The 27,253-nt window shown below is 45.6% G+C and overlaps 1 protein-coding gene across 1 annotated transcript in view; it reads left to right on the forward strand.

Moving 5' to 3' along the window:
• The first annotated feature begins 2,017 nt into the window (after positions 1 to 2,017).
• The window catches only part of CRACR2B (calcium release activated channel regulator 2B), a 62,886-nt gene continuing 37,650 nt past the window's right edge, over positions 2,018 to 27,253 (forward strand). The window contains exons 1-4 of the mRNA XM_065404241.1: positions 2,018 to 2,077; positions 15,595 to 15,840; positions 17,447 to 17,558; positions 26,555 to 26,726. Coding sequence (XP_065260313.1) covers positions 2,018 to 2,077; positions 15,595 to 15,840; positions 17,447 to 17,558; positions 26,555 to 26,726 — 590 coding nt within the window. The remainder of the gene's footprint in view (positions 2,078 to 15,594; positions 15,841 to 17,446; positions 17,559 to 26,554; positions 26,727 to 27,253) is intronic.

Genomic DNA, 27,253 nt, shown 5'->3' on the forward strand with positions numbered 1-27,253 from the left:
GACAGTGGCTCGTCCCAGATGATTCAGAGGAAATGAACTGAAAAGGGCAGTTTCAAGTGGTCCAGTCAGAGGTTTAGGGACACTTGGAGCATGGGCTTGCATCCCTGACTATCTGTCTAATAGCCATCAATAGACCTATCCTCTGGGAACGTATCTAATTCTCTTTGGAACCCAGTTATACTTTTAGCCTTTGCAGGCATAGTATAAACTGGAGAGAGGAGGCATGGTATAAACTGAACACAGACCGCCACCCCCACTATGTTTGCTATTGAAATGCCTTGTGCAGAAAAGTTACACTTTCTAGGAGCCTTGTAAACCACTAAAGGGAGAAGTTGATACAACACCAAGCACAGAATTGGGGAAGATGGTGGTGTCTGGAAACCCTCTTCTGCTTTTAATTTTTGCAAAACATTGCTGGCTTTTGAATCCATCTCAAAGGCTGTGAATAGTGAATGAATGGTTCTGTTCACACTGCCCATTAGGCTGTGTGAGACCATCTCCCTTCCCCTGTGTGGCACTTGCAGCCTGGAAAACATTATAGTGAAGAGACCCTCCGATTCATTCGGTCCATTTCTAAAGAGATTTGAAATGAACGTGCTGGGGGAGGGAATATGGATGCAGTGTCTCTTAACTATCTGCCTCCCCTGTATCTCCAGCATCCCATGTAGTGATGTGACTCATGCCAGGTGCAGTGGAGAGCTTGTGGAGATCTGCTGGAGAAGCCATCTCTGTACAGCAAATACATTAAATAACTATTGTGACCCCTGGGAAGCTTTAGCTAAATGTGTCCCCCTCCTCCACAAAAGGACTCAATGGACCAGTGTTCTGATATGATACAGTAAATTCCAGGGTTCTGTAGGGCAAATGAGAAATACACCAGCAGAGCTGTACAGACTAACAGAGAATATAGTTTGTTGTTGTTAGTTCCTAGAGGGCCTAACCAAGATCAGGGCCTCATTGTGCTAGGCACTGTACATATGCCCAGTGAGAGAGAGTCCCTGTCCCAAAAGATTTGCAATCTAACTAGACGAGCCAGATAAAGGGTGGGAGAAAGGAATAATATCACTTCCTGGTTTACAGATGGGGAACTGAGGCACAGCGAGACTGAGAGGGATTTTCAAAAGCGCTCTACTTTAGCCTAACTCTGCTCCCGTGCAAGCCAGCTCCCACTGACGTCAATAGCAGCAGCGTGAGGCCAAAGCACAGTGTTTTGAACATCTCACAAGTTATTTTCATAAGGTTGAACAGAAAGTCAGAGTGGGGACTTGAACCCACCGCTCCCAAGTTGCAGTTCAGTGCCTTAGCCACAAGGTCATCATTCCTCAAGATGGGAGGGCTCAACGGTCTGGTCTGATATAGTAAATGCCATGATCCTGTAGCCCAAATGTGCCATGTACCACGCAAGCTGTGCATACTGACAGGGAATGTGACCTCTGTTCACACTTGGAGGTTAGCTGCGGGGGAGCACCCCACCCCTTTCTTTTAAATGGCTCCTTCCAGTGCTGAATAGTTAAAAGACCAATAGTTGATGGGTGGTCACAGCTTTACGTAAATGCAGAACCTAGAGTGAAGGCAGGTGTGTGTGTGTGAACCCTTTACCCCCTCTACTTATGAAAAAGCAGCCTCCCGTGTAAGATACTTTTACTGACCTTGAAGTATGTTCAGGATGTAGTACAGGATGTCCAGCATTTTTTCTTTAGTTATTATTGTGGTAACAAGGGGAGCCTCTCTCTCCAATGTGACATTTCTCCACACTGGACGGCGTCCAAGTGTATGTGGCGAGGCAGTAACTGTGCTTTCCCAAGGGCAATGAAATAACCTGCTGCACATGAGAGAGGCTGGCACGCTGGCAGGACGCAAGAGGACTCTGGTGGATGCTGACGTGCCCCTGCTGAGCTCCGGTAGCTGAGCTGCTGGCAGTCATGTGTTAAGTTTTCCTGGATGGCACATCGCCTGTTGATTAACAAGTAGCCCGGGCCCAACAGAGTGGCGCTGGCTTTCGCTCTTTGGCGCTTTCATGAAGTGCTCCGGGTACAGACTGACTTTCTTTGCTCAGAGAGCCAGGTCCTCAGCTGGGGTAAGTCCGCAAAGCTCCACTGAAGTCAACAGAGCTATGTCAATTTACCCCCAGTGAGGAGGAGCTGGCCCTGTGTTATTGTCTCACCTGCCTGGGAATGGAACTGAGAGAGCTTTGAGTTAATGGCTTGGAGGCTTGTCCAGTGTTACTGAAGCTTCGCTTCTTCAAGCTTGCTGCACTGTACCCCGCCGAGAGAGAGAGCGCTGTGTGATAGGGTTCTCTTTAACCCTAACTCTACAGGCCCCCATAAGCTGGGACTGTCTGGGTAATGGCAACCGTGCTTGGTCATGAAACCCCAGTGTTGTTGGTGCTAAACCTTCATCATCTTAAAGTTCCAGGTCTCCCCCTACACCTCTAGGGTGACCAGACAGCAAATGTGAAAAATCAGGACGGGGGTGGTGGGTAATAATAGGAGCCTATATAAGAAAAAGACCCAAAAATTGGGACTGTCCCTATAAAATCGGGACATCTGGTCACCCTACCCCCCCACACACCCCCATAGAACCTTCTTCCTGTCACTGTGACACTCCTCTAGCAAGTAATGCTCAGCTGCCTCTCCTATTTAGCTGGCAAGTGTCACTAATCGTGCAAAACAAGATTAGCCATTTGTCAGCTGATGGGACATCTGCCATAGAGTGAGCAAGTTCTTGACACTGGCGCATTGCTGTATTCAAAACAAAGCCTAACCCTAATTTCATAATTTTTGTTATTGAATTAACAAGCCTGTGCAAACTCCTCCTAGACTGGTATGCGCTGAAGGTCATTCGGAAATAAATAATGATTTCCCATATGTTTCAAATAATGTAGTGGATCTGACTGATGACCTCAATGCCTCAGGCGCCTCCATTAGTGATCGTTAAATTGTCAAAGAACTTTACAGCATCATTGCTGGTAAAGCAACTTTGGATGTTTCTTAGCCCCTCCATTATTAAATTGAATGAATGGGCTTTATTTGCTCATTCTTGGCTATCGTGTCCTCTGTAGATCTAGGGTCTGCTCCCAAACCCATTGAAATCCGTGGAAGTCTTTCTATTGAATTCAAAGGACATTGCATTAGGCCCTTAAAGTAGCTGTTATCTTTCCCCTTGTTGCTATGGAATAGGTGTTCAAACATCACACAGCGTGCATGTGGTGATGTGGCATTATTTCCTTAAATATCTTTATTTTAAAGAACTGAGTCATCTGAACTATAAATCCGCATTAAAGCGAAACACAGTTTGAATTGTTTTCAGTGAGTTGTTTCAATGTATTTGATACTACTATTACTGCCATATTACTTATAGTCTGAAAAATGCATCTGCATACCACTTTAATTCTATCAGTAGCCTGTAAACTATTAGTTGTTTCTGGTGAAATGGCATAAACTGTGCTAGTGTCATGTTAGGGAAGCAGAGACAAATTTTTGGCCCCAAATTTAGGTTTTATATTTTTTAAAAATAAATTATAAAATATATAGTATCCGGAGCGGCCACGGTTTTAATAAAAACAACAACTTCTAATAGAAACAGTTGTGCAGAAATGAGCATTCCCTCTCACTGTTTGCAATCCAAACATTGTGTGTGATGCACAAGGTGTAATTGATTAGAAACAGAAGTGAAACTGGCTTGTCTGTTCATGATCCTAATAGAGAGTGATAAATGATGAGAGACTATTCTTCTATTCTAATATCCTGAGATTTTGCTTGTAACAGAACGTATTCTTAATATTGATTTTAACTTCATATCCCTTTGGGGTCAGAACATTAATCAGTGGACACAATTTTAAGTATATAATATGAACTGATTTTCTGAAATAAGGAGCCATTGTATTTATTTGTTACCAAGCTTCTACTATTTATAGACAGGAATATAGAATCAGTGTATCAAACTGTGTGATGAGTTCTCCGGGAGAGAACTTTATTGGCAAAGATCATATCAAAATATAGATCGTTGTTGCAGGCAAAGGAAATTCCATGCTTGTTTTCAGATTGAGGTAGAGTGTCACTAGTCAAACAAACCTGAGTGTGGTTAGAACAGCATTTTTACTGTAACTATGCAGCAAACAGGGTTTTTTTCTCTCGTTCTTTAAACGTCCATGGGATAAAGTAAGGGGGGGATGGAGAGACTGCGATGGGCGTCAGCTTTATTTATTTGTTATTGGTTGCACTATTTCTTCAATGGCAAGGCCTTTTCCAGCTGTCTGTGTATTCCGTGAATAAGCCAGTTTATCTTTCTGGCTCGTTCCGTGATGTAGTCATCAGTAAAGGTTGCAGCAGTATTAGCACAGCCTGCTACCCAGTTGGGGCTAATCTTCTTCTGCTGAGCAAACAACACGAAGGTTCCTGGATTCTTTCCTGTTTCCTTAAAGAGATACAATCAATCTGAAATCTAGTCAATTAGAAAAAGAAGAGAAAGCTGTAGAGATGTAGTTCCAGATATTATACCTGCTCCTGAGTCCCTAGGCCAACTTTTGTGGAGGTGTTTATTTGCTTTTTTTTTTTTTTACAAATTGTTTCCCTGTTTTTAATGGATTCCTCCCCCCTTTTGTTGCTGTATGGGGGGGGGGGGAACCAAAACCCCCCCGAAGAACAAGGGACACTAACTGCTCATATAGGGGAAAGAATGATTTTTGTAACTTTAAGTCTTTTGAGACAGTGGGGCTGAGATTTTCAAGGCAGCCTTAAATTAATGGGATCTAAATTCCTTAGGCAGTTTTGAAAACCTCAGCCTACATACATACAGGGGGAAATCAGTTTAGGGCATTGATCTTTGTGGTTCTTTGGCTGGACTTCTCTGAATCTTTTAAACTGACCTGTTCCAATAGACTTATGGGGCTTTACTTGCATCAGGGTATTCAAGGTACATGGTTTTGTATGTGAGCAGGGTAATAATCTCCAGTGCCTATAGCTGTCTGACTCGGGCACAAATCCCCAACCATTGTATAGCTGACTGCATATTGCATCTGTGGATGTCACTATGCTCTGCCTATACCAATGACACTGTTTCCATAGTAACCAATGTAACTTCAAAGGGGGCAGGGGAGAAAGCAGAGAAGAGTGAGGAATAAATAAAGCAAGTGGCATAAACTCTGTATGACATGGTATAAGGACCTATAAAGTTTTTTTGCCTCTTGCCTTAAAACCAACATGTGACTGCACTACTCACCAGTAATACAACGATCCCAAATGCATCCAATAAAAACTTTATACGATTCCACACTATCATAAGACACACATTCCAACAGAACAGCTGCTTTAAGAGAATATTTCAGCATGTACATTTTAGCACTTAGAAGAGAGGAAGTGCTACTGTTCAGGTAGCATATGCAAACTTAACGTTGCCCCTTTCGTGCCTGGGCATTACATACATGATGCTATTATTTCTACACAACCCCTGGCTCATTCAATGCTCACATTAAAGGATCATATGGAACGGTCAATGCACAACTGAGCCCATTGCATAGAATGAGATGGTACTCCCTAAATGTTTTAATGTGAACCTAAATTACTTGCTGTGCAATCTTCTTTTCTTACTAGTCTGATCCAGCAAAGCACTTATGCAGGTGCATGACTTTTAAGCATGACTGCACACTTAATAACAAACAAGTGTTGCTGAATTTGGGCTTTGGTGCATTGGGAGATATCTTCTTAAAAACATTAACATTATTATTAAGAAAGCTAATGGACATGTATGAGCCCTTGTAACTCTCAGACAAACTGTAACTATATTCCTGGCGCACAGAAAGTCACATGTTCTCCTCAAACACCTCCCCCCTACTGAGTGTCAGCTTTCTAGCCTAAACCCCTTTGGCACTACAGCTGGGGTTTTGTTGTTGTTGGGTATTTTTAAAGTGGCAAGAATTGCTTTATAATCGGAAAAGGGTTTTTCTCCTCTCCTCATTCTCAGCAAATGGCTGGATTGTTTTTAACTCAAAACTTAAATCACCTTTGGGGAGAGACGAGGCAAGGTCAGAGTTATGCCGCTCTTGATTTCCCAGTCGTAACATTTCCCCACAAGCAGCTCTGCCCTTTCTCTCATGGCACCCCTTCGGACTGGGAGGAGCTCTCTGCAAATACCTAGGAATGAAAACAACACCCATTCTGAACATACACACGCGCACATACTAATCCTGGCTCTGAACACAGACAATGGGCAAGTCATTCAGCCAGCCGGTGTCTCCGTTTTCCTCATGTGCAAAACAGTGATTGACCAGTGACCAACCTCATTGGGCTGTTGGGAGTTCTGAAGATAAATAACGCCTGCAAGGACTTATTGTGAATAAAGACACCCTGCTTTCCTTTCCCACCTTCTCCTGCCTTGACTGGACATGAAGCATTCCACAGTCTAATTCCCTACAGGCTGTGAAAGAGACAGCACCTGTACACAGAGCAGAGCTCACAGGTCACATCCACCCTGTGGTAGCATTAATGTAGATGAGGTGCTAGTAGCCACCAGCATTTTAATCAGGTCCCTTACATCTATTTTCAAGCCTCCTACTGACATAAGACCCCACCCCCCAGCATTATTAAAATCAAAAGAGAATAGAGACAAAGACTGACGCTTTTGGATGTCAACTCCTAATAATTAGGAAGGGTTTTATTTGTACTCCCAAAGTAGCCACGTACAAACACACCGACAGGCAGTCCTTGCCCCAAAGTACTTCCAGCCTAAATAGATAAGACAGACACAAGCAGTGAGGGGACACAGGCACAGTCCTGCCAAGCAGTCAGAAACCACGAGTCGGGCACTAAAAAAGGAGACTGGTTTAAAAATCTTGAGATTTCCCCTCTCTTCCCCCCCCCAAATAAGAGCTTTGGGATTTGTTTTTTCTTTGCCTTCCACTTTGTGAGCCTTCGGGAGTGCTCAGCTCACACCTTCAACCTTTTCTCTTCAAACATAAGGGCTAGAAACTTACCACTACTTTTTTTTTTAAATGAAAGCTGGGATTCTCTCTTAATCTCCTGTCTCCAGGAGCTGGGGCTTTAAATAAAACTCCAGCTATTATGAGACTCATGACAGAAGTGGCAGAAGGTCCCTAAAAGTGTGTGTGTGGATGTCCACTGGCACCCGAACCATGGCCCTGCTCCCCCCCTGCACCGCCCCTTCTCCCTGAGCCCCCACCCCCACACTGCCCCTTTCCCAAAGGCCCCACTCCCATGCTGTCTCTTCCCCCGAAGACCCTGCCCCCTGCTTACTCCTCTCCACTCCCTCCCCCTGTCGCTCGCCCATATGGCCAGGAAAAAGTGTGGGGGCCATGCCCCCCTGGCTCTCCCTGTTCCGGTGCCCCTGACTCCTGCCCTAGCCCCGCCCCTGCCCCTCCCACTCCCTCCCACTTCCCGCCCCTCTCAGAACCCCCAACCCTCCCCCCGGTCCTTGTCCCCTGACTGCCCCCTCCTGGGACCCCTGCCCCTAACTGCCCCCCAGGACTCCACCCCCTACCTAAGCCTCCCTGCCTCTTGTCCCCTGACTGCCCCCTCCTGACACCCTTCCCCCATCCTAACTGGCCCCCTAGGACCCTACCTGTACCCTGAGTGCCCCAACCCTTATCCACACCCCCACCCTCAGACAGACCCCTGGGACTCCCACGCCCCATCCAACCACTCCCCACCCCCTGACAGCCCCCCCCAGAACTCCCGACCCATCTAAACCCCTCTGCTCCCTGTCCCCTGACTGCTCCGATCCCTCTCCCCACCCCTGCCCCCTGACAGCCCCACCCCCAGAACTCCCAACCCCCCCCCCCTGCTTCTTGTCCCCTGACTGCCCCCTCCTGGGACCCCTGCTCCTAACTGCCCTCCAGAACCCCGCCCCCTACCTAAGCCTCCCTGTTCCTTGTCCCCTAACTGCCCCCTCCTAAGACCCCCCCCACCCTAACTGCCCCCCAGGACCCTACCCCCTACCTGTACCCTGACTGCCCAAAACCTTATCCACACACCCCCAGAAAGCCCCCCCCGAACTCCCGACCCCTGCCCCCGTCTCTTGACTGCCCCCTCCAGAACCTCCCTGCCCCTTCTCCGACCCCCTGGCCCCCTTACCCTGCCACTCGTCCCGGCACGCTGGGCAGCAGGGGAGGAGGAGCAGGGGAGGAGCTCCAGACTGCCGGAGGCGATCTGCGAATGCAGGGAGGGAGTGATCTCTGCTGCAGGGGAAGCGGAGGAGGGTCTCTCTGGCTGTCGGAGCCCCATGTAAGTGGCACCATCCGGCCGGCTGCCCTGTTAGCCGCACGCGCTCTGCATGGGGGGGAAGTCCGGACATTTACAAATTCTCCCCGGACGCTATTTTTAGCTCAAAAAGCCGGACATGTCCGGGGTAATCCGGACAAATGGTAACCTTAGAGTTGGCCACATGGCAGGCACAGGGAGATGAAGTGATTTGCCCCAGGTCATGCAGCAGGGCAGAGGCAGGCCCAGAATGGTCCCCCACCCTCTAGCCCACACTGCCTCTCTGGCATTGCTCAGCCCGTCTGGAAACTAGTTTCATGTTGTTTAGTGCTGACTCTTTATAATGATTAACTAAAAGGCATGGGGGTGTGGGATTAAAGCCCCACTTACACTCTGTGTGGACTCCCTGCCTCAGTAAAGCAAGACCTGCAGGCAGCACCTTGACTGGCGATTGATTCCGCTGTGTCTAGGCAGGGACACTCCATTCTGAGCTAAGGCCTGGGGTCCATTTCCTTGAGGCCTTCTTGCTAAGGAAGCTGCTCCCACAGGATCCAGTGACTGTCTTTGCTGCCTGCTGGGCCAGAACAAAGCCTGTGGCAGGAAACAGCTGCTGTAACCCACAAGGCTTGGGTCCCGCTCAGCCCAGGTTTACGAGGTGTGCTGTGCTTACAGGCCTCTCCTTTAGAGCTGTGCGGCTTTTTGACTCAGAGCTTGTCCTGCACCACATTGCCAACAACCATCCAGCAGGGAAAGCGTCTGTCTGGTTTACACCAGCAGAACCAGAGTCCCATCCAGGCATCAGTAAGGACTCTCCTCCTTCAGTCCAGATGCCCCAGTACCACTTAGACTTAGATGACAGTCCTCACCCAGGATCATCTAAATGAATTTCCTACCCAGCTGGCATGGGAGCAATGTAATCCTGAGGGTGCTCCTGTCCTTCCCTAGTGTGTGCATCTCGTTCTAAATTATAGTAAAATGTCATGTTTGTTAGTTCGCATCCTGAAGGCAGGGGCCTTACTGGGGCAAGCCACTTGGCTTGAGGTAAAGCACTGGGTCCTGGGACCTGTAGTCTCTGTGGGCTGCTCCTTGGCACTAAAGATGAAGGCACCCGCTCTGTTGATGCAAGCTAGCTGTAGCTCTTGGGCTCCTAGCAAGCTGACAGTTCTGGCCAACTGAGGGGCAGAACTTGGATACCACTGGGCTCTGTACACAAGTGAAGAAGAACTTCTTAATAAATGGTCATGTAGAGAAAAGTCACTGAAAGTTTTGAGTGGTTTGCTTACCATGTTCCCTTTTATTTAATATGTTTTTATTTCTGTTCAAGTCAGCCAGGGTCACATGAAGACCAGAGCCAATGGAGCATTCTATACAAGAGAGAACTCTCTCGAAATGCAGAATTAATTAGCTAACCCTTTAGCTGGGTAATTCAAACCCTTTCAGATTCACTTTGCCCGCAGCAAGTCCCAGGTCTTCTAATTAGAAGGCTTTTAGCTCTGCTAATTACTTGGGAACTATAATAAAATGGGGTCTTTTGATAAAATGATAAAGTGCTGGGGGTGGAGGGTAGCAATTTGTCTTGGAGATGGTTGATTCCAGCTTATGAATAGGTCTCATAATTGGGCAAGAATATCCTGCCTCTTCAACCTTTTATGTACCAAAGAAAAGTGCCTTGGGCTCATTATCCATGTGGGCTGCTCCCACTTTTGAAATGGAAATGATTAATCTCCTAACAAGGAAGACAAGGCCTTGTGTGTGCTGGCAGTGATGGAAGATATCCCACCGCCACCTACACGCACCACAGAGCAGGCTTTTTTTGTCATAAGAGCATAAGAACATGCCCTGTCACCCAATCCCAACTTCTGGCAAACAGAGGCCAGGGACACCATTCCTGCCCATCCTGGCTAATAGCCATTGATGGACCTATCTTCCATGAATCTATCTAGCTCCCCTTTGAACCCCGTTATAGTATTGGCCTTCACAACACCCTCTGGCAAGGAGTTCCAGAGGTTGACGGTGCATTGCGTGAAAAAAATACTTTCTTGTGTTTGTTTTAAACCTGCTATCTATTAATTTCATTTGGTGGCCCCTTGTTCTTGTATTATGAGGAGTAAATAATACTTCCTTATTTACTTTCTCTATACCACTCATGATTTTATAGACCTCTATCATATCCCCCCTTAGTCGCCTCTTTTCCAAGCTGAAAAGTCCCAGTTTTATTAATCTCTCCTCATACGGAAGCCATTCTATATCCCTAGTCATTTTTGTTGCCCTTTTCTGAACCTTTTCCAATTCCAATATATCTTTTTTGAGATGGGGCGACCACATCTGCACGCAGTATTCAAGGTGTGGGCATACCATGGATTTATTTAGAGGCAATATGATATTTTCTGTCATATTATCTATCCCTTTCTTGATGATTCCCAACATTCTGTTTGCTTTTTTGACTGTCGCTGCACATTCATAGAATCATAGAATATCAGGGTTGGAAGGGACCTCAGGAGGTCATCTAGTCCAACCCCCTGCTCAAAGCAGGACCAATCCCCAGACAGATTTTTGCCCCCGATCCCTAAATGGCTGCCTTAAGGATTGAACTCACAACCCTGGGTTTAGCAGGCCAGTGCTCAAACCACTGAATTGAGTGGATGATTTCAGAGAACTATCGACAATGACTCCAAGATCTCTTTCTTGAGTGGTAACAGATAATTTAGATCCTATCATTGTATATGTATAGTTAGGATTATGTTTTCCAATGTGCATTACTTTGCATTTATCAACATTAAATTTCATCTGCCATTTTGTTGCCCAGTCACCCAGTTTTTTGAGATCCTTTTGTAGCTCTTCTCAGTCTGCCTGGGACTTAACTATCTTGAGTAGTTTTGTATCATCTGCAAATTTTGCCACCTCACTGTTTACCCCTTTTTCCAGATTGTTTATAAATATGTTAAATAGGACTGGGCCCAGTACAGATCTCTGCGGGACATCACTATTTACCTCTGACCATTTATTCCTACCCTTTGTTTCCTATCTTTTAACCAGTTACCAATCCATGAGAGAACCTTCCCTCTAATTCCATGACTGCTTATTTTGCTTAAGAGCCTTTGGTGAGGGACCTTGTCAGAGGCTTTCTGAAAATCTAAATCCACTATATCCACTGGATCTCCTTTGTCCGCATGCTTGTTGACCCCCTCAAAGAATTCTAGTAAATTGGTGAGGCATGATTTCCCTTTACAAAAACCATGTTGACTATTTCCCAACAAATTATGTTCATCTGTGTGTCTGACAATCTTGTTTTTTACGATAATTTCAACCAATTTGCCTGGTACTGAAGTGAGGCTTACTGGCCTGTAGTTGCCAGGGTCACCTCTGGAGCCCTTTTAAAAAATTGGCCTGTCATTAGCTATCCTCCAGTCATTTGGTACAGAAGCTGATTTAAATGATAGGTTACAGGTGACAGTTAGTAGTCCTGCTATTTCACATTTGAGTTCCTTCAGAACTCTTGGGTGAATACCATCAGGTCCTGGAGACTTATTACTGTTTAGTTTATCAATTTGTTCCAAAACCACCTCTAATGACACCTCAATTTGGGACAGTTCCTCAGATCTGTCACCCAAAAAGAATGGCTCAGGTTTGGGAATCTCCCGCACATCCTCAACAGTGAAGACCGATGCAAAGAATTCATTTAGTTTCTCGCAATGGCCTTATCGTCTTTGAGTGCTCCTTTAGCATCTTGATCGTCCAGTGGTCCTACTGGTTGTTTAGCAGGCTTCCTGCTTCTGATGTATTTAAAAAAAAATTTGCTATTACTTTTGGAGTCTTTGGCTAGCTGTTCTTCAAATTCTTTTTTGGTCTTTCTAATTATATTTTTACACTTCATTTGCCAGAGTTTATGCTCTTTTCTATTTTCCTCATTAGGATTTATCTTCCACTTTTTAAAGGATGCCTTTTTGCCTCTCACTGCTTCTTTTACTTTGTTGTTTAACGACGGTGGCTCTTTTTTGGTTCTTTTACTATGTTTTTTAATGTGGGGTATACATTTAAGTTGGGCCTCTATTATGGTTTCTTTAAAAAGTTTCCACGCAGCTTGCAGGGATTTTACTTTTGGTGCTGTACCTTTTAATTTCTGTTTCACTGACCTCCTCATTTTTGTGTAGTTCCCCTTTCTGAAATTAAATGCTACAGTGTTGGGCCACTGTGGAGTTTTCCCCGCCACAAGGATGTTAAATTTAATTATATTATGGTCACTATTACCGAGTGGTCCAGCTATATTCACCTCTTGGACCTGATCCTGTGCTCTACTTAGGACGAAATCAAGAATTGCCTCTCCTCTTGTGGGTTCCAGGACCAGCTGCTCCAAGAAGCAGTCATTTAAGGTGTCAAGAAACTTTATATCAGCATCCTTTCCTGAGGTGATGTGTACCCAGTCAATGTGGGGATAGCTGAAATCCCCCATTATTCTTATTGAGTTTTTTATTTTAATAGCCTCTCTAATCTCCTTGAGCATTTCAGAGTCACTAACACCACCCTGGTCAGGTGGTCTGTAACATAGCCCTACTGCTATAGTCTTATTTTTCAGACATGGAATTACTACCCATAGAGATTCTATAGTACAATTTAGTTCATTTAAGATTTTTACTTCATTTGATTCTACGCTTTCTTTCACATATAGTGCCACTCCCCCACCAGCACGACCTGTTCTGTCCTTCCAATATATTTTGTACCCTGGTATTACTGTGTCCCATTGATTATCCTCATTCCACCAGGTTTCTGTCAATATCCTTATTTAATACTAGGCACTCTAGTTCACCCATCTTATTATTTAGACTTCTAGCATTGGTATATAAGCATTTTAAAAATTTGTCATTTTTTGGCTGTCCCCTATTGCATGACATAATTGAATGGGACTTTTTTTCACATATTTGTTTTGTTCCTCGTTACCTCCTATCTGTACAATGCTGATGCTGCTCTTCCTCTTGTCTTGCAATCCCTCCTCTCCAACACACCAGCCATGGTACCCTCCCACTCTGGCCGGCATTGCCACTCATCAGTAAGAAGACAGAATTACCTTTGTGTCAGCTCCAGAATCACCCAGTGTTCTCTCAAACAGCAAAGCCACCTTCTTCTCACACCCCAAGCAGAGCAAGCTCTCTGTTTACTACAGGGTGACATTCTGAAGATGACATTGGACTCCAGCAAGACTCCAATCAGCTAAGCTAACAGATGCATAAGGTTGGCATTGTCAGACTCACCACTCTCCCACCTGTCATTGGTAAAGGCCCAGATTATGTGGTGCTTGAAACCCTGGGCATGAAGTTTTTTACTTTACAGTGCTCTGAGTGTGAATTTACTCCACCACTCTATTGACCAAATTGTGTCCCTCAGGCTCAGAGGAAGATAAACCTATTCCAGTCTGTTTTAGAAAAACAGTGGTAGTAGTGATGACTCTTTATTAAATCATTTAACTTTCCTATGCAATAGGAGACACCGAGGAAATCACCCACTTATGAAACAGTGATCTGGATGAGCTCTTCTCTCCTGGGAGCTTCTGCAGTATAGCCTGTTACTGCCCATAATTATCACCCATCAAGGTATAGCCACCTAACCTGTCTCCTTAGACATTCATAAAGCTACACAGTCCAAGGATGGTTTTTGTGAGTGCCAACCCTGCAGTCTCAACCCAGAATGTGAAAATCAAGCTGAGTTCTTTCTGTAAAGATTCTGCAGTCAGGAATGAGTTAACAGTTAAGATAATGATACATAAGCTGGAATAGAGTCCAACTCAGTCTCCAAATGTTGTATTGGCTCTACAGGACTACAAGAACAATAAGTATAAAGGCTTATTATAGTAAATGGGGGTGGTGTTGGGGGGTTAATGAATGCAACTGTAATGACCGATACAAACAAATGGGCTTCCACACAGCTCAACTTCCAGTTTAGTTTCCGTTGTTTACCAGGGACCACCGCTTGTCTGGAGATCTATACAGCACACAGAGACATCTGAATAATATACTGTAAATAAATATGTCGTCATGGTTGCTGCTAAAGATCAGGAGACCTGATTCTGAATGCTCTCAGGGAAGAGATCTCTTAGGTAAAAATGGCACCTTTTTACTCACTTTTCAGAGCAGAGCCACATTTTAACTCTCCAAATAGCAATAATGAACAAAAAGTCAATAGCGTGGTACATAACTGCCTAGTCCTTTTGTGTTAGTGTCAGTTACTTCTTGCTTACGTACATGACATTCTTTGTCCTTCCAGCGTATCAAGAGTGCAAACAAAAATTCACTCAGCTATTGTTCTTGCACCTGTACAATGGTTTTAATTTCTTGAACATTAAATAAATTCCTTGGCTAGTGCTGTTAAATCTGTTTCCATCCTCTTGTCCCACTCACTCCTCCCCTGCAATGCAGAGTTGAAATCTAAAGCAATTTGGTTCAGGAAGCTTAAAATGTGTTACTGGTAATAAGGAAAAACAGTCTACAGGGAACTGTACTGGACCTCTCACTTGGAAGGTGGTGTGTGTGTACACATGCACAGTATCACAGTAGCAGTGCTATAGTCAAGTTGATGCCTTTATTTTTAGATCCTCATAACTTATTGGAAATTGTTTTCAATGGCAGCTGAAAAGTGTGTGTGTGTGTGTGTGTGTGTGTGTGTGTGTTTCAACAAAATTAACATTTTAGATTAAAATTCTATTTGGCAGCTTTTGAGTTCTCAGAACATGTAGGCTTGGAGATAAGAAGGAAAAGTGGCCCCTGTAAGGAAGGATTATTATCCCATTGTGTATGTGGGAAATTAAGGCACAGAGACTAAAGTGACTTGCCCATGGCAGAACCAGGAATTGCACCCAGCTCTCCTGGGTCGTAGCCCAGTGCCTTAAACAATATGCAGCCCTTCTTGAAAATTGCTCGGTTTGTTTAAATAAGAGCCTTGCTCCTTCCTGTACCATCTTCTCTTAGTTCGTGATCCCATCCTGTTGAATCTTTCCTGGCAACCAACTGTTGCCAATGGAGAATTGTGACTTCACTGCAAGACTGAGCAGAAGATGTGCACGTCTTTGTGTGAGGACATGGCAAGAGCCAGCCCCATCGCAGTCAGCAGCATTAGCTCTCTGATATCAGTTCAGCAATGCCTGCGCCTTGTTTGTAGCTGGCAGCTCTTTGTGAGGCAATCAGAGGTATTGCCGTCTCTCCATCTGAGGCCTCTTCTCCTGCCTCCCCAGTGACCCCAGTCAGAGATGTGAGAGGCTCTTAATACTGTGCTTCCCACCAAGGAGGCGTTATGTTACTAGGTAACCTGCAGTGAGTTGGCCTCTCTCTGAAGCCTGTGTGTGGTGGGTTGGAGCACGTGTGAACTGCAGTTCATTTTAATTTAACTGTTTCAGCTTCCTCCACCCCAGCTGTTGGACCCTGGCCGGGAGAGCTTTGGGAAGATGGAGAACCGGAGGGGAGAGCTCCTGGATGCCCTCTGGGAGGAAGAGGAAGAGGATGGGGTGGCTGCCAGTGCCTCCTCCAGCCTCCGCCTGAGCGAAGCAGGGGACGTGCAGGTGGAGATGCTGGAAAAGGCCAGGGAGCTCTTTCAGTTGTGTGACAAGGAGGAGAAGGGCTTCATCACCAAGCTGGACATGCAGGTAAGGAGAAGAATCCCTCCTGCTCTGCTTCCGGGCAGGAAGCTATGGAACCAGGTGAGCCAGAAGGCTGCACTCAAGGGGGACTGCTTTACCACACACTGCTGGGTGCTCTTGGTCAGGCCACGTATAACCTCTGTTGTCTCATGGCCCCTCTCAGGTGGACTGCACCAGTAGCCCACTGGAAAACAGAGAGAACTGAAGCAGAGTGATTTTTTTTTTTTTTTAATAACATTTCGATGGAAATTTCTAATTTTGGGGTGGAGAAGGAGGAAAGTTGTCAGAATTTTCCCAAAAACTCGCCCCCTTTACCATCACCACTACCCCGGCCTACTCTAGAGTGCGGGGCAGGGAAGGGGATTTATTTTACAAAAATATTGTCCCACCTCCCCACCACGGCCCCCATAACAGGCCACATTGCACGATTTTTCTCACCTTGGTTGTACCTATAATGTCTGTGGATGGTCTCTCTCCTTTAAAAACTAACTCCAGGACTGAATTATGACTGTGATCTGGAGAGAGGCATCTCTCTGCTGTCTATTTTGAGTTAAAATCTTGGGGTTTTACAGCTGTATCAAAAGCAGGATAATTCCCTTTAGTGTACATATCGGGAAGGTCACACTGGGATTCTGTTCTGTCCCAGCTCTTTCTGAACAATTAACATTACCAGCATATACTATGTTTAATAAACAAGAGTTGTTGAGTCATTTTGTATTGGGTTGTGCAATGCCTAGTTTCATGTGCTTTTAAGAAGAGGTTTTATTAAACTTAAGCCAGAGCTGTATGTTTAACAAGCACTATTAGGATCTCTGCTGTGGTTTTCGCTATGTGTATTATGGTAACTCAGAGGAGCCCCAGCTGAGATCATGGCCCATTGTGCTGGGAGCTGCACATACACATAGTAAGAGATTAGTCCCTGCCCTGAAGAGTTAATCTTCTTTCTCCCACCCTTTGTCTATTTAGATTTGTATCATTATTCTCCTTTTACAAATGGGGAACTGAGGCACAAAGAGATTAAATGACTTGCCCAAGGCCACACAAGAAGTTTGTGGCAGAGCAGGGAGTTCAACCCAGATCATCTTCTGAATCCCAGTTCCCACGACCATGTGTCCTCTTTGATAGGAGTAGCATGGGTGAGGGCGCTGGTACCCATAATACCACATTGTTATGCCATAAGCAGTACTTCTAACTGGCCACAAAGAGCTGTTGATGCTCTGAGAGAGCCACAGCCAGCCCTCTTCAGTCAGAATGACAGGAAAAGCCCAGTAGATGATAGAGGACAACTAAAAACATAACAGGTGGTACTGGAAGAAGTTGGGGATAAGGGCCGATCCTGGAAGAATGCTCCTCAGAACCAAGTAACCTGTAGAAAGCAAAATGCCCTCTGCACAGTCCTGCCCATTAATCCAGTTCCCTGTGCTGATGGGATTCCAAACTACTTCATTCTGGCTCAGCGGCATTGCCTTAACAGTTGTAGCATCTCACTCCCAGTAGGGTGGGTGTGAGGGCACTGATCCAAGCCCAGTGGGAGTCATTGGAAAGACTTGAGCTGGGCTGTAGGTGGGTCCAGAGTTTGGTATTTATTTTGTTCCTCCTCCTGTCTGTCCAGCGGCTGCAGAGCGAACTGCCCCTGACCCCAGAACAGCTGGAGGCTGTCTTTGACAGCCTGGAGCAGGACAATAATGGGTACCTGACACCTGTCGAGTTCAGCATGGGACTAGGTAAGAGCAGCAGATACACGTAGGTAATGCAGTGTGTATGTGTTGAAACGTATATAGGAGAGAGGGAGCAGAGCTCATTGGCTCTAAATATTCACCTGCCAGCTGCCTGCAACCAGTTAGCCCAACCCTCCTTGTTTCTTCTCCACCCTATGCTAATATTAACCTTACTCGTGTGTGTATATCATAACCCTGAGATGTCTCCCAACCCTCCTAAGCATTCCTGTCATTCCAGTCCTGTAGAACATTCCTTTTATCAGCTTCTGCAGTACTTCCGCATAACTGCCAGCCACATCTCTGAACCTCTCTGATAGGAGACAGTTGGTGGGGATAACTGGCCACATGCCATGCCTGGGCTTCCCTCTGGTGTTCACAGCAGGCAGGAAATCCCAGGTCAACCGGCTGCATAAGGAACATTATTTTATGAGGGGACAAAATCTGCACCTTGGAAATCAGCTCCATGCATAGATTTCAAGGCCAGAGGGGACCATTGTGATCATCTGATCTGATCATCTGTGTAACACAGGCCATAGAACTTCCCCACAATAATTCCTAGAGAGTATCTTTTAGACAAACATCCAATCTTGATTTAAAAATGGCCAGTGTTGGCGAATCCGTCACCACTCTTGGTAAGTTGTTCCCATGGTTAATTACCCTCACTAGTAGAGATTTATGCCTTTATGGATTTATATGATGCAGCACTTCAGCTGTCCTGTGTGCTGATGGAAGTGCTGTTGGTTTGATAATACAGTGACGAGAAATGAAGCCCTGCTTTCCTGTTGGTTACAGTACTCTTTATTAGCCACTAGAAAATGCTGGTACTGTAAACAGGTCCACAGTAGCAGCCGCTGATGCAGCTCAAGACACAATTGATGAGGGAGAGGAATGTTTATAACAAAATGACCTCCATGACCTCCACTCCATTCCTCCAGCTGGTCATGAAGTCTTAGAAAATACACTCTCTGTTGGCTTTGATTGTTTAAATAAGAGGCATCTCTGTGTGTGTTGGGTTGTGTGGCTAGGCTACATGGACAGTTTAATGTCTCTCTGGCTCGGAGCAGAGAGATAACGTATGAATCAGGGCCGAGATTTTCCAAAAGTGACTTGGAATTTGGGATACTTCAACCTGAGATAAAAATAACAAATAAATAAAAATAGTATGAAATAAAATAACTAATAAATAAAAACAAAAAACAGCAAGAGGATCAAAACATGCTACTATGGCTAAACAATAGTGTAAAAGAGGCAGATAGGGTCAAAAAGACATCCTTTAAAAACAGAAAGTCAAATCCTGGTGAGGAAAATAGAAAGGAGCATAAACTCTAGCAAGTCAAGTATAATTAGGCAGGCCAGAAAAGAATTTGAAGAGCAACTAGCAAAAGAGACACAGACTAACAGCAAAAGCATTTTTTTAAAAAATACATCAAAAGGAGGAAGCCTTCCAAATAATGAATGGGCCACTGGACAATAGCAGTGCTAAAAGAGCACTTGGGGAAGACAAGGCTGTTGTGGAGAAGCAAAATGAATTTTTTTGCATTGGTCTTCACTGTAGAGGATGTGAGGGAGATTCCCACATCTGAGCCATTCTTTTTAGGTCACAAATCTGAGGAACTGTCCCAGATTGAGAAGTCAGTAGATGAGGTTTGGAACAAATTGATAAATTAAACAGTAATAAGTCAGCAGGACCAAATGGTATTCACCCAAGAGTTCTGAAGAAACTCAAATATGAAACTGCAGAACTATTAACTGTGGTATGTAACCTATTACTTAAATCAGCTTCTGTACCAGATGACTGGAGAATAGCTAATGTGACATGGATTTTTTTTAAAAAGGCTCCAGAAGTGATCCTGGCAATTGCAGGCTGGTAAGCCTAATTTCAGTACCAGGCAAATTGGTTGAAAGAACAGATATATTTGTTGAAAGAACAGATAAATCAGACATGTAGATGAACATGTTGGGGGAGAGTCAACACGGCTCTTGTAAAGGGAAATCATACCTCACCAATCTATTAGAATTCTTTGAGGGTACCATCAAGCATGTGGACAATGATGATCCGGTTAATACAGTTTACTTGGACTTTCTGAAAGTCTTTGACAAGGTCCCACACCAAAGGCTCTTAAGTAAAGAAAGCAGTATTGGGATAAGAGGGAATGTCCTGTCATGGATCAGTAACTGCTGAAAAAACAAGCAACAAAGGGTAGGAATAAATGATCAGTTTTCACATTGGAGAGAGGTAAATAGGAGGGTCCCCAAGGATCTGTACTGGGACCTGTGCTGTTTAACATATTCATAAATGATCTGGAAAAGGGGGTAAACAGTGAGGTGACAATGTTTCCAGATGATACAAAATTACTCAAGATAGTTAAGACCAAAGCTGACTGTGAAGAGCTACAAAGGTATCTCACAAAACTGGCTGACTGGGCAACAAAATGGCAGATGAAATTCTATGTTGATAAATGCAAAGTAATGCACATTGGAAAACGTGATCCCAATTATACATACGAAATGATGGGATCTAAATTAGTTGTTACCACTGAAGGAAGAGATCTTGGTGTCATCGTGGTTAGTTTTCTGAAAACATCTGTTCAATATGCAGCAGCACCCAAAAAAGCTAGCAATATTCGGAACCATTAGGACAGGGATAGATAATAAGACAAAAAAAATCATAATGCCAGTATCTAAATCCATGGGACAACCACACTTTTAATACTGCATGTAGTTCTAGTCACCCCATCTCAGAAAAGATGTATTAGAATTGGAGAAAGTACAGAGAAAGGCACCAAAAACGATTAGGGGTCTGGAACAGCTACTGTATGAGGAGAGATTAAAAAGACTGGGACTGTTTAGTTTAGAAAAGAGATGACTAAAGGGGGATATGATAGAGGTCTAAAAAATCATGAATGGTATGGAGAAAGTGAATACGGAAGTGTTATTTACTCCTTCACATAATACAAGAACCAATCACCCAATGAAATTAATAGACAGCAGGTTTAAAACAAACAAAAGGAAGTACTTCTTCACACAATGCACAGTCAACTTGTGGAAATCGTTGCTAGTGGATGTTGTGAAGGCCAAAACTATAATGGGGTTCAAAAAAGAACTAGATAAGTTCATGGAGGATAGGTCCATCAATTGCTATTCGCCAAAATGGTCAGGGATGCAGCCCCATGCTCTGAATGTCCCTAAGCCTTTGATTGCCAGAAGCTGGGACTGGACAACAGGGGATAGATCACTCACTAATTGCCCTGTTCTGTTCATTACCTCTGAAGCATTTGACACTGGCCACTGTCAGAAGACAGGATACTGGGCTAGGTGAACCACTGTCTGACCCAATGTGGCCATTCTTATAAGATACTCTAAAGGTCCTGGTTTTAAGAGGGCGGATACTCAGTGCTTTCCCTTGTCTCAAGTTGGGCATCCAAAAATGGAGCACTCAGAATTGGTAACCACTTGTGAAAATCTTGGCCCAAGTGTATGTGTTACCATCTCCTTAATCTAAAGGAGACCTTTCTCTCAAGACAAGGTCATGTTGATTCTACGAGCCCACTTACTCCATCAAAATTAACACAACAGACAGTGGGCCTGATTTATTGCTCTGTTACTCCAGTTTTACTCTAGTCTGGCCCATGGGGGGAGGGATAGCTCAGTGGTTTGAGCTTTGGCCTGCTAAACCTAGGATTGTGAGTTCAATCCTTGAGGGGGCCATTTAGGGAACTGGGGTAAAAATCTGTCTGGGGATTGGTCCTGCTTTGAGCAGGGGGTTGGACTACATGACCTCCTGATGTCCCTTCCAACCCTGATATTCTATGATTGAAACCAGTGTAAAACAGGAGTGGTTTGGTGGTTAATCAGGCCCTGCCTCTTTAAGAGGAATTCCGAATTCCCATTCAGGGGATTTTAAGAGACACCTCAAGGAATAGACCTGGACAGCAGGAAGAGCCTCTGATATAGAGTGTTTGGCACCAACCGAGCTGGGTTTTGGTTTATAAAAAACTGCAGAAACACACAAGTATATTTACAAATGTCTAACCTGACCCAGCTTCTGTGTGTCCTGGTACTTCCTGTATTCTGCGTCTTTCAATTTTAAGCTCTCTGGATCAGGGACTCTTTATATGAGTAACTGGCATGTGGCAAATGGTTGGCCAGATAACAATAATGAGAGATAAGCAGTGCTAGGTACTCTGCTCTCCAGCATTGCTCCTAGGTTTATGGGTTAATTTGATCAGGCAGGAATAGCAGCAGGCCTGCCTTCCATACCGGACTTGGCACTGTATGCTGGCATCAAGCCTGTAGGGTTACAGCAGTCACTTCAAGCGCAGAGAGTTAAACTGATGAGGTTCAACAAGGACAAGTGCAGAGTCCTGCACCTAGGACAGAAGAATCCTATGCACTGCTACAGACTAGGGACCGAGTGGCTAGGTAGCAGTTCTGCAGAAAAGGACCTAGGGGTCACAGTGGACGAGAAGCTGGATATGAGTCAACAGTGTGCTCTTGTTGCCAAGAAGGCTAACGGCATTTTGGGCTGTATAAATAGGGGCATTGCCAGCAGATCGAGGGACGTGATCGTTCTCCTTTATTCGACATAGGTGAGGCCTCATCTGGAGTACTGTGTCCAGTTTTGGGCCCCACACTACAAGAAGGATGTGGAAAAATTGGAAAGAGTCCAGCGGAGGGCAACAAAAATGATTAGGGGTCTGGAGCGCATGACTTATGAGGAGAGGCTGAGGGAACTGGGATTGTTTAGTCTCCAGAAGAGAAGAATGAGGGGGGATTTGATAGCAGCCTTCAACTACCTGAAGGGGGGTTCCAAAGAGGATGGAACTTGGCTGTTCTCAATGGTGGCAGATGACAGAACAAGGAGCAATGGTCTCAAGTTGCAGTGGGGGAGGTCTAGGTTGGATATTAGGAAACACTATTTCACTAGGAGGGTGGTGAAGCACTGGAATGCGTTACCTAGGGAGGTGGTGGAGTCTCCTTCCTTGGAGGTTTTTAAGGCCCGGCTTGACAAAGCCCTGGCTGGGATGATTTAGTTGGGAATTGGTCCTGCTTTGAGCAGGGGGTTGGACTAGATGACCTCCTGAGGTCCCTTCCAACCCTGATATTCTATGATTCTATGATTCTATTCTATGCTGCTACTACAGAAGGATACACTTTTATTACAGTGCAACTCACCCATTTCCTGGGCATGTTCCACATGTCAGAGAATGGCAACTGCCCAGACATGTTTATGGCCTTCCATTGATAAGAGAATTGAGACTGAAGTTTTCATAGTCTATGAATTGGCACAGAGAGTGCTGACCAAGGTTATTAGGGGCAGGCTGAGAGGAATGACAGGATCTCATTCAAAATAAAACAAAACACCGTGCTTTACTGTAGTGTGTCTCATACAAATGACATACCAAAACACGGTCTGTAGGTAATGGAAAGGATGCAGTAGACATGTGGTCTGAGCATGCAGCTTGGAGCCAGGAAGGATCGAGTTAAGATTCTACTCTGCTATTGACTTGAGGCACAGAGGGGTTAGGTCAGAGGTGGGCAAACTACGGCCTGCAGGGACCGTCCTGCCCAGCCCCCGAGCTAGTCCCAGTCCCTCCACCGCTGTTCCCCCTCCCCCGCAGCCTCAGCTCGCTCGCTCCGTCGCCAGCGCAATGCTCTGGGCGGCGGGGCTGTGAGCTCCTGGGGCAGCGCAGCTGCAGAGCCTGGCCTGACCCAGTCTCTGTGCTGTGCGGTGGTGGCGGCGGCGGCATGGCCCAACTCCAGCCAGGCGGCGCGGCTGTAGCGCCACCAGCCACTGGTGCTCCAGGCAGCGCAGTAAGGGGGCACGGAGCCGGGGGGGGGGGTTGGATAGAGGGCAGGGGATTTCGGGGTGGTGGTCAGGGGGCAGGGGTGTGGATAGGGGGCGGGGCGGTCAGTGGGCGGGGGAACAGTGGAGTTGAATGGGGGCAGGGGTCCCAGGGGGGCAGTCAGGAAGGGGGGGGGGGTTGGATGGGGCGGCAGGGGGCAGTCAGGGGCAGAGGTTCGGGGGGGGCAGTCAGGAAGGAGGGGGGGTTGGATGGGGTGGTAGGGGTCCCGGGGGGGGGCGTCAGGAATGAGAGGAGGGGTTCGATGAGGCAGCGGGGGTCCAGGGGCAGTCAGAGGACAGGGAACGGGGGTGTGTGGATGGGGCAGGGATTCCAGGGGGGCCGTCAGGGAACAGAGGGGGTTGGATGGGGCAGGAGTCCTGGGGGGGGCAGATAGGAGGTGGGGGCCGGGCCACGACCCCCTCCCCTAACTGGTCCTCCATACAATTTACGAAACCCGATGCGTCCCTCAGGCCAAAAAGTTTGCCCACCCCTGGGTTAGGTGGTTTCCCCAGAGTCATAACTATATTTCAGGGATTAGAACCCAGAAGTTCCTGGCTCAGGAAACTAGACACTGCCTCCCTGTGCCTCTGCTTGCTTATCTTTAAGTCCAGACTGGATGTCTTTTTAAAAGCTAGAATCATGGAAATGCAGGGCTGGAAGGGACCTAGAGAAGTCATCTAGTCCATCCCCCTGTGCTGAGGCAGGACCAAGTAAACCTACACCAGCCCTGAGCAGTGTTTGTCTAACCTGTTCTTAAAAACTTCCAATGATGGGGAATTCACAATCTCCTTGGAAGCCAATTCCCTGAGCTTTAACTACCCTTATATCAAGAAGTGTTTCCTAATATCTAACCGAAATCTCCCTTGCTACAGAGAAAAATTGATCACCGTCCTCTTTATAATAGCACTTAACATATTTGAAGACTGTTATTAGGTTCCCCCCACCCCAGCCATCTTTTCGCAAGACTAAACATGTCCAGTTTTGACTTTTTTCATAAGTCAGGTTTTCTAAACTTTTTATCATTTTTGTTGTCCTCTGGACTTTCTCCAATTTGTCCACATCTTTCCTGAAGTGCAACGCCCGGAACTGGACACAGTGCTCCAGCTGAGGCTTCACCAGTGCCGAATAGAGTGGAATAATCATCTTCCGTGTTTTACATACAGCACTCCCATTAATACACCCCAGAATGATATTAGCCAACTGCATCACCTTGTTGACCCATAGTCAATCTTGATCCATTATAACCCCAAGATCCTTTTCAGCACCACCTGGCCAATTATTCCCCATTATGTTGCTGTGCATTTGATTTTTTCCTTCCTAAGTGAAGTACTTTGCATTTATCTTTACTGAATTTCATCTTGGTGAATTCAAACCAATTGTCAAGGTCTTGCCAAGGTGTCAAGGTTGTTCTGAATTCTAATTCTGTTCTCCAAAATGCTTGCAACCCCTCCCAGCTTGGTGTCATCTGCAGATTTTATAAGCCTACTTTCCACTCTGGTATCCAAGTCATTATTGAATAGTACTGGACTCAGGACTGACTCCTGCGGGTCCCTTCTAGATATGCCATCCCAGTTTGACAGGGACCCATTGATGACTACTCTCTGAGTATGGTTTTTCAACCATTTGTGCATCCACTTTATATTAATTTAATCTAGACTGCGTTTCCCTAGTTTGCTTATGAGAATGTCATGTGGGACTGAGGGCTTGTCTTCATTATGGGGGTAAATTGACCTAAGTTACACTACTCCAGCTATGTGAATAACATAACAGGAGTCGACGTAGCTTAGGTCGATTTACTGCAGTGTCTTCACTGCGCTGCATCGACAGGAGATGCTCTCCTGTCAACTTCCCTTACTCCTCTCGGGGAGGTGGAGTACCAGGTCAACCAGAGAGCGCTCTGCCGTCGATTTAGCGGGCCTTCACTAGACCCGCTAAATTGACACCTGCTGCATTGATTGCAGCAGCCTCGATCTGTGAAGACAAGCCTTGAGTCAAAAGGCTTACTAAAATCAAGATATATCCTGTCTTCTGCTTCTCCCCCATCCACCAGGCCAGTAACCCTGTTAAAGAAGGAAATCAGATTGGTTTGGCATGATTTGTTCTTGACAAATCCATGCTGACTATTCCTTACAACTTTATTATCCTCTAGGTGCTTATAAATTGAGTGTTTAATCATTTGTTCCAGTATCTTTGCAGGTACTGAAGTAACACTATAACTCCAACATAAGTGATGGGCTTGATGCAGGAATCACTGCGTGAGGTCTTCCAGCCTATGCTATACAAGAGGGCAGATTAGATTATCATAATGGTCCCTTTTGGCATTAAAATCTTGGGTTTTTTTGTTTTTTTTCTAGAGAGAGCTACTTGATGTATTCCTTTAGGAAGAATTTCCTCCCCACTCTTTTCCATCTCAACTCCCAATATTTGCCACCTTCCTAGTGTAGCGCTCTGGATGAACTGAGACCCGAGGAGGAGGGGGCCTTGTTCAGAGAGCTGTCCCCGTTTTGTTCAGCATAGTACTTGGGGAGATGAGCTGGGTGAGAGGAGAATTACTAATATTATGGTAGAACCCCTAGAGGTCCCAAGTGAGATCGGAGAGACTCTGTGCTAGGCACTGTATAAACACATAGCGAGAGACAGGCCCTGCCTCAAAGAGCTTTCAATCTAAACAGTCAAGGTAGACACAGGGCAGGAGAGAGGAAGGATTTTTATCTCCATTTTACAGACTGGGAAACTGAGGCACAGAACGATTCAGTGACTTGCCTGAGATCACATAAGGAGCTTGTGCCAAAGCTGGGACTTGAACCCCCAGCACCAGTCCACTGCCTTAAGTGCAGACCCATCCTTCCATTCTTATCATGCCTGAACTGTGGTGTAATGAACTGAACTCTAAACGCACATCAGCTGAAAGTCCTGAGTTCCTGAACCTCCAGTAGGGGGGTGCTTCAGCTCTTACTGGATACTGACCAATTTCGTCCCATTCATAATGATACAAGAAGAGGCTCTCTGTTTGCTGTCTGAGGGCAGTGTTTAATAGGCACCATTGGATTTGGCCATATCTAATTAAGCTGGTTCAGGCTGCCCCTCAAAGAGCTTGTCTAGTGCTAAATATAATGTGACTTTCTGCTCCCTCTTCCCTCCTCCCCCTTCCTGCAGGGAAGTTCATAGGCATTGAGCTGTACCAAGGGTCTGGGAGCACAGATCACTCCAGACATGAGGAGACCTTTGAGTCAGGCTGGTCAGATGATTTGGACCAGACAAATGACGAAGAGGAGAAGCGATTTTGTTCAATGATGGAGCAGCTCGGAGCAGCCCAGGTCTTTGAAGAGTAAGTCTCAAATTCTGTCCTGGTCTGATCTTACAGTGAAGCACAGATTGAGAGAAGTTGACCTGGCACTGCTGGTTATCTTCAAGAACATGCTTTCAAAAGTGTTGCCTTGGCATTTTGTATTCCAACCTTGTGTCAAGTTCATGTGCTGCATTAGAAATGCCAGGGAGTCTGGGATATCTAGCCTGAATACTCACCAGTGGCCTTTAATGCAGCACATTCCCCAAAGAACTTTGCAGGTTATAGACTCACGTTTCAGCTATGAAATATCGCTGTCGTCAGGATGGCAACCAGTTGGTGCACAGTACGCAGCACAACCATGGGCATGGGGAGGATTTAAGCAAAGAGATGAGTTCTTTGTCTTTCCAAAAGAACCATGAAGTCTTCAACAGCCATGCAGAGGACCTTAGTCTTTAAGGTCTTATTTGTAGATCACTGCACAGTGCACTGCCTGGAGCTTAACTGATCCATCTGAAAAGATGAGGGAGTAAATTGACCCTGTTGGGACTTGAATCTGAACACCCAGA

Source organism: Emys orbicularis, chromosome 4 (genome assembly GCF_028017835.1).
Source record: "Emys orbicularis isolate rEmyOrb1 chromosome 4, rEmyOrb1.hap1, whole genome shotgun sequence".
NCBI lineage: Eukaryota > Metazoa > Chordata > Testudines > Emydidae > Emys > Emys orbicularis.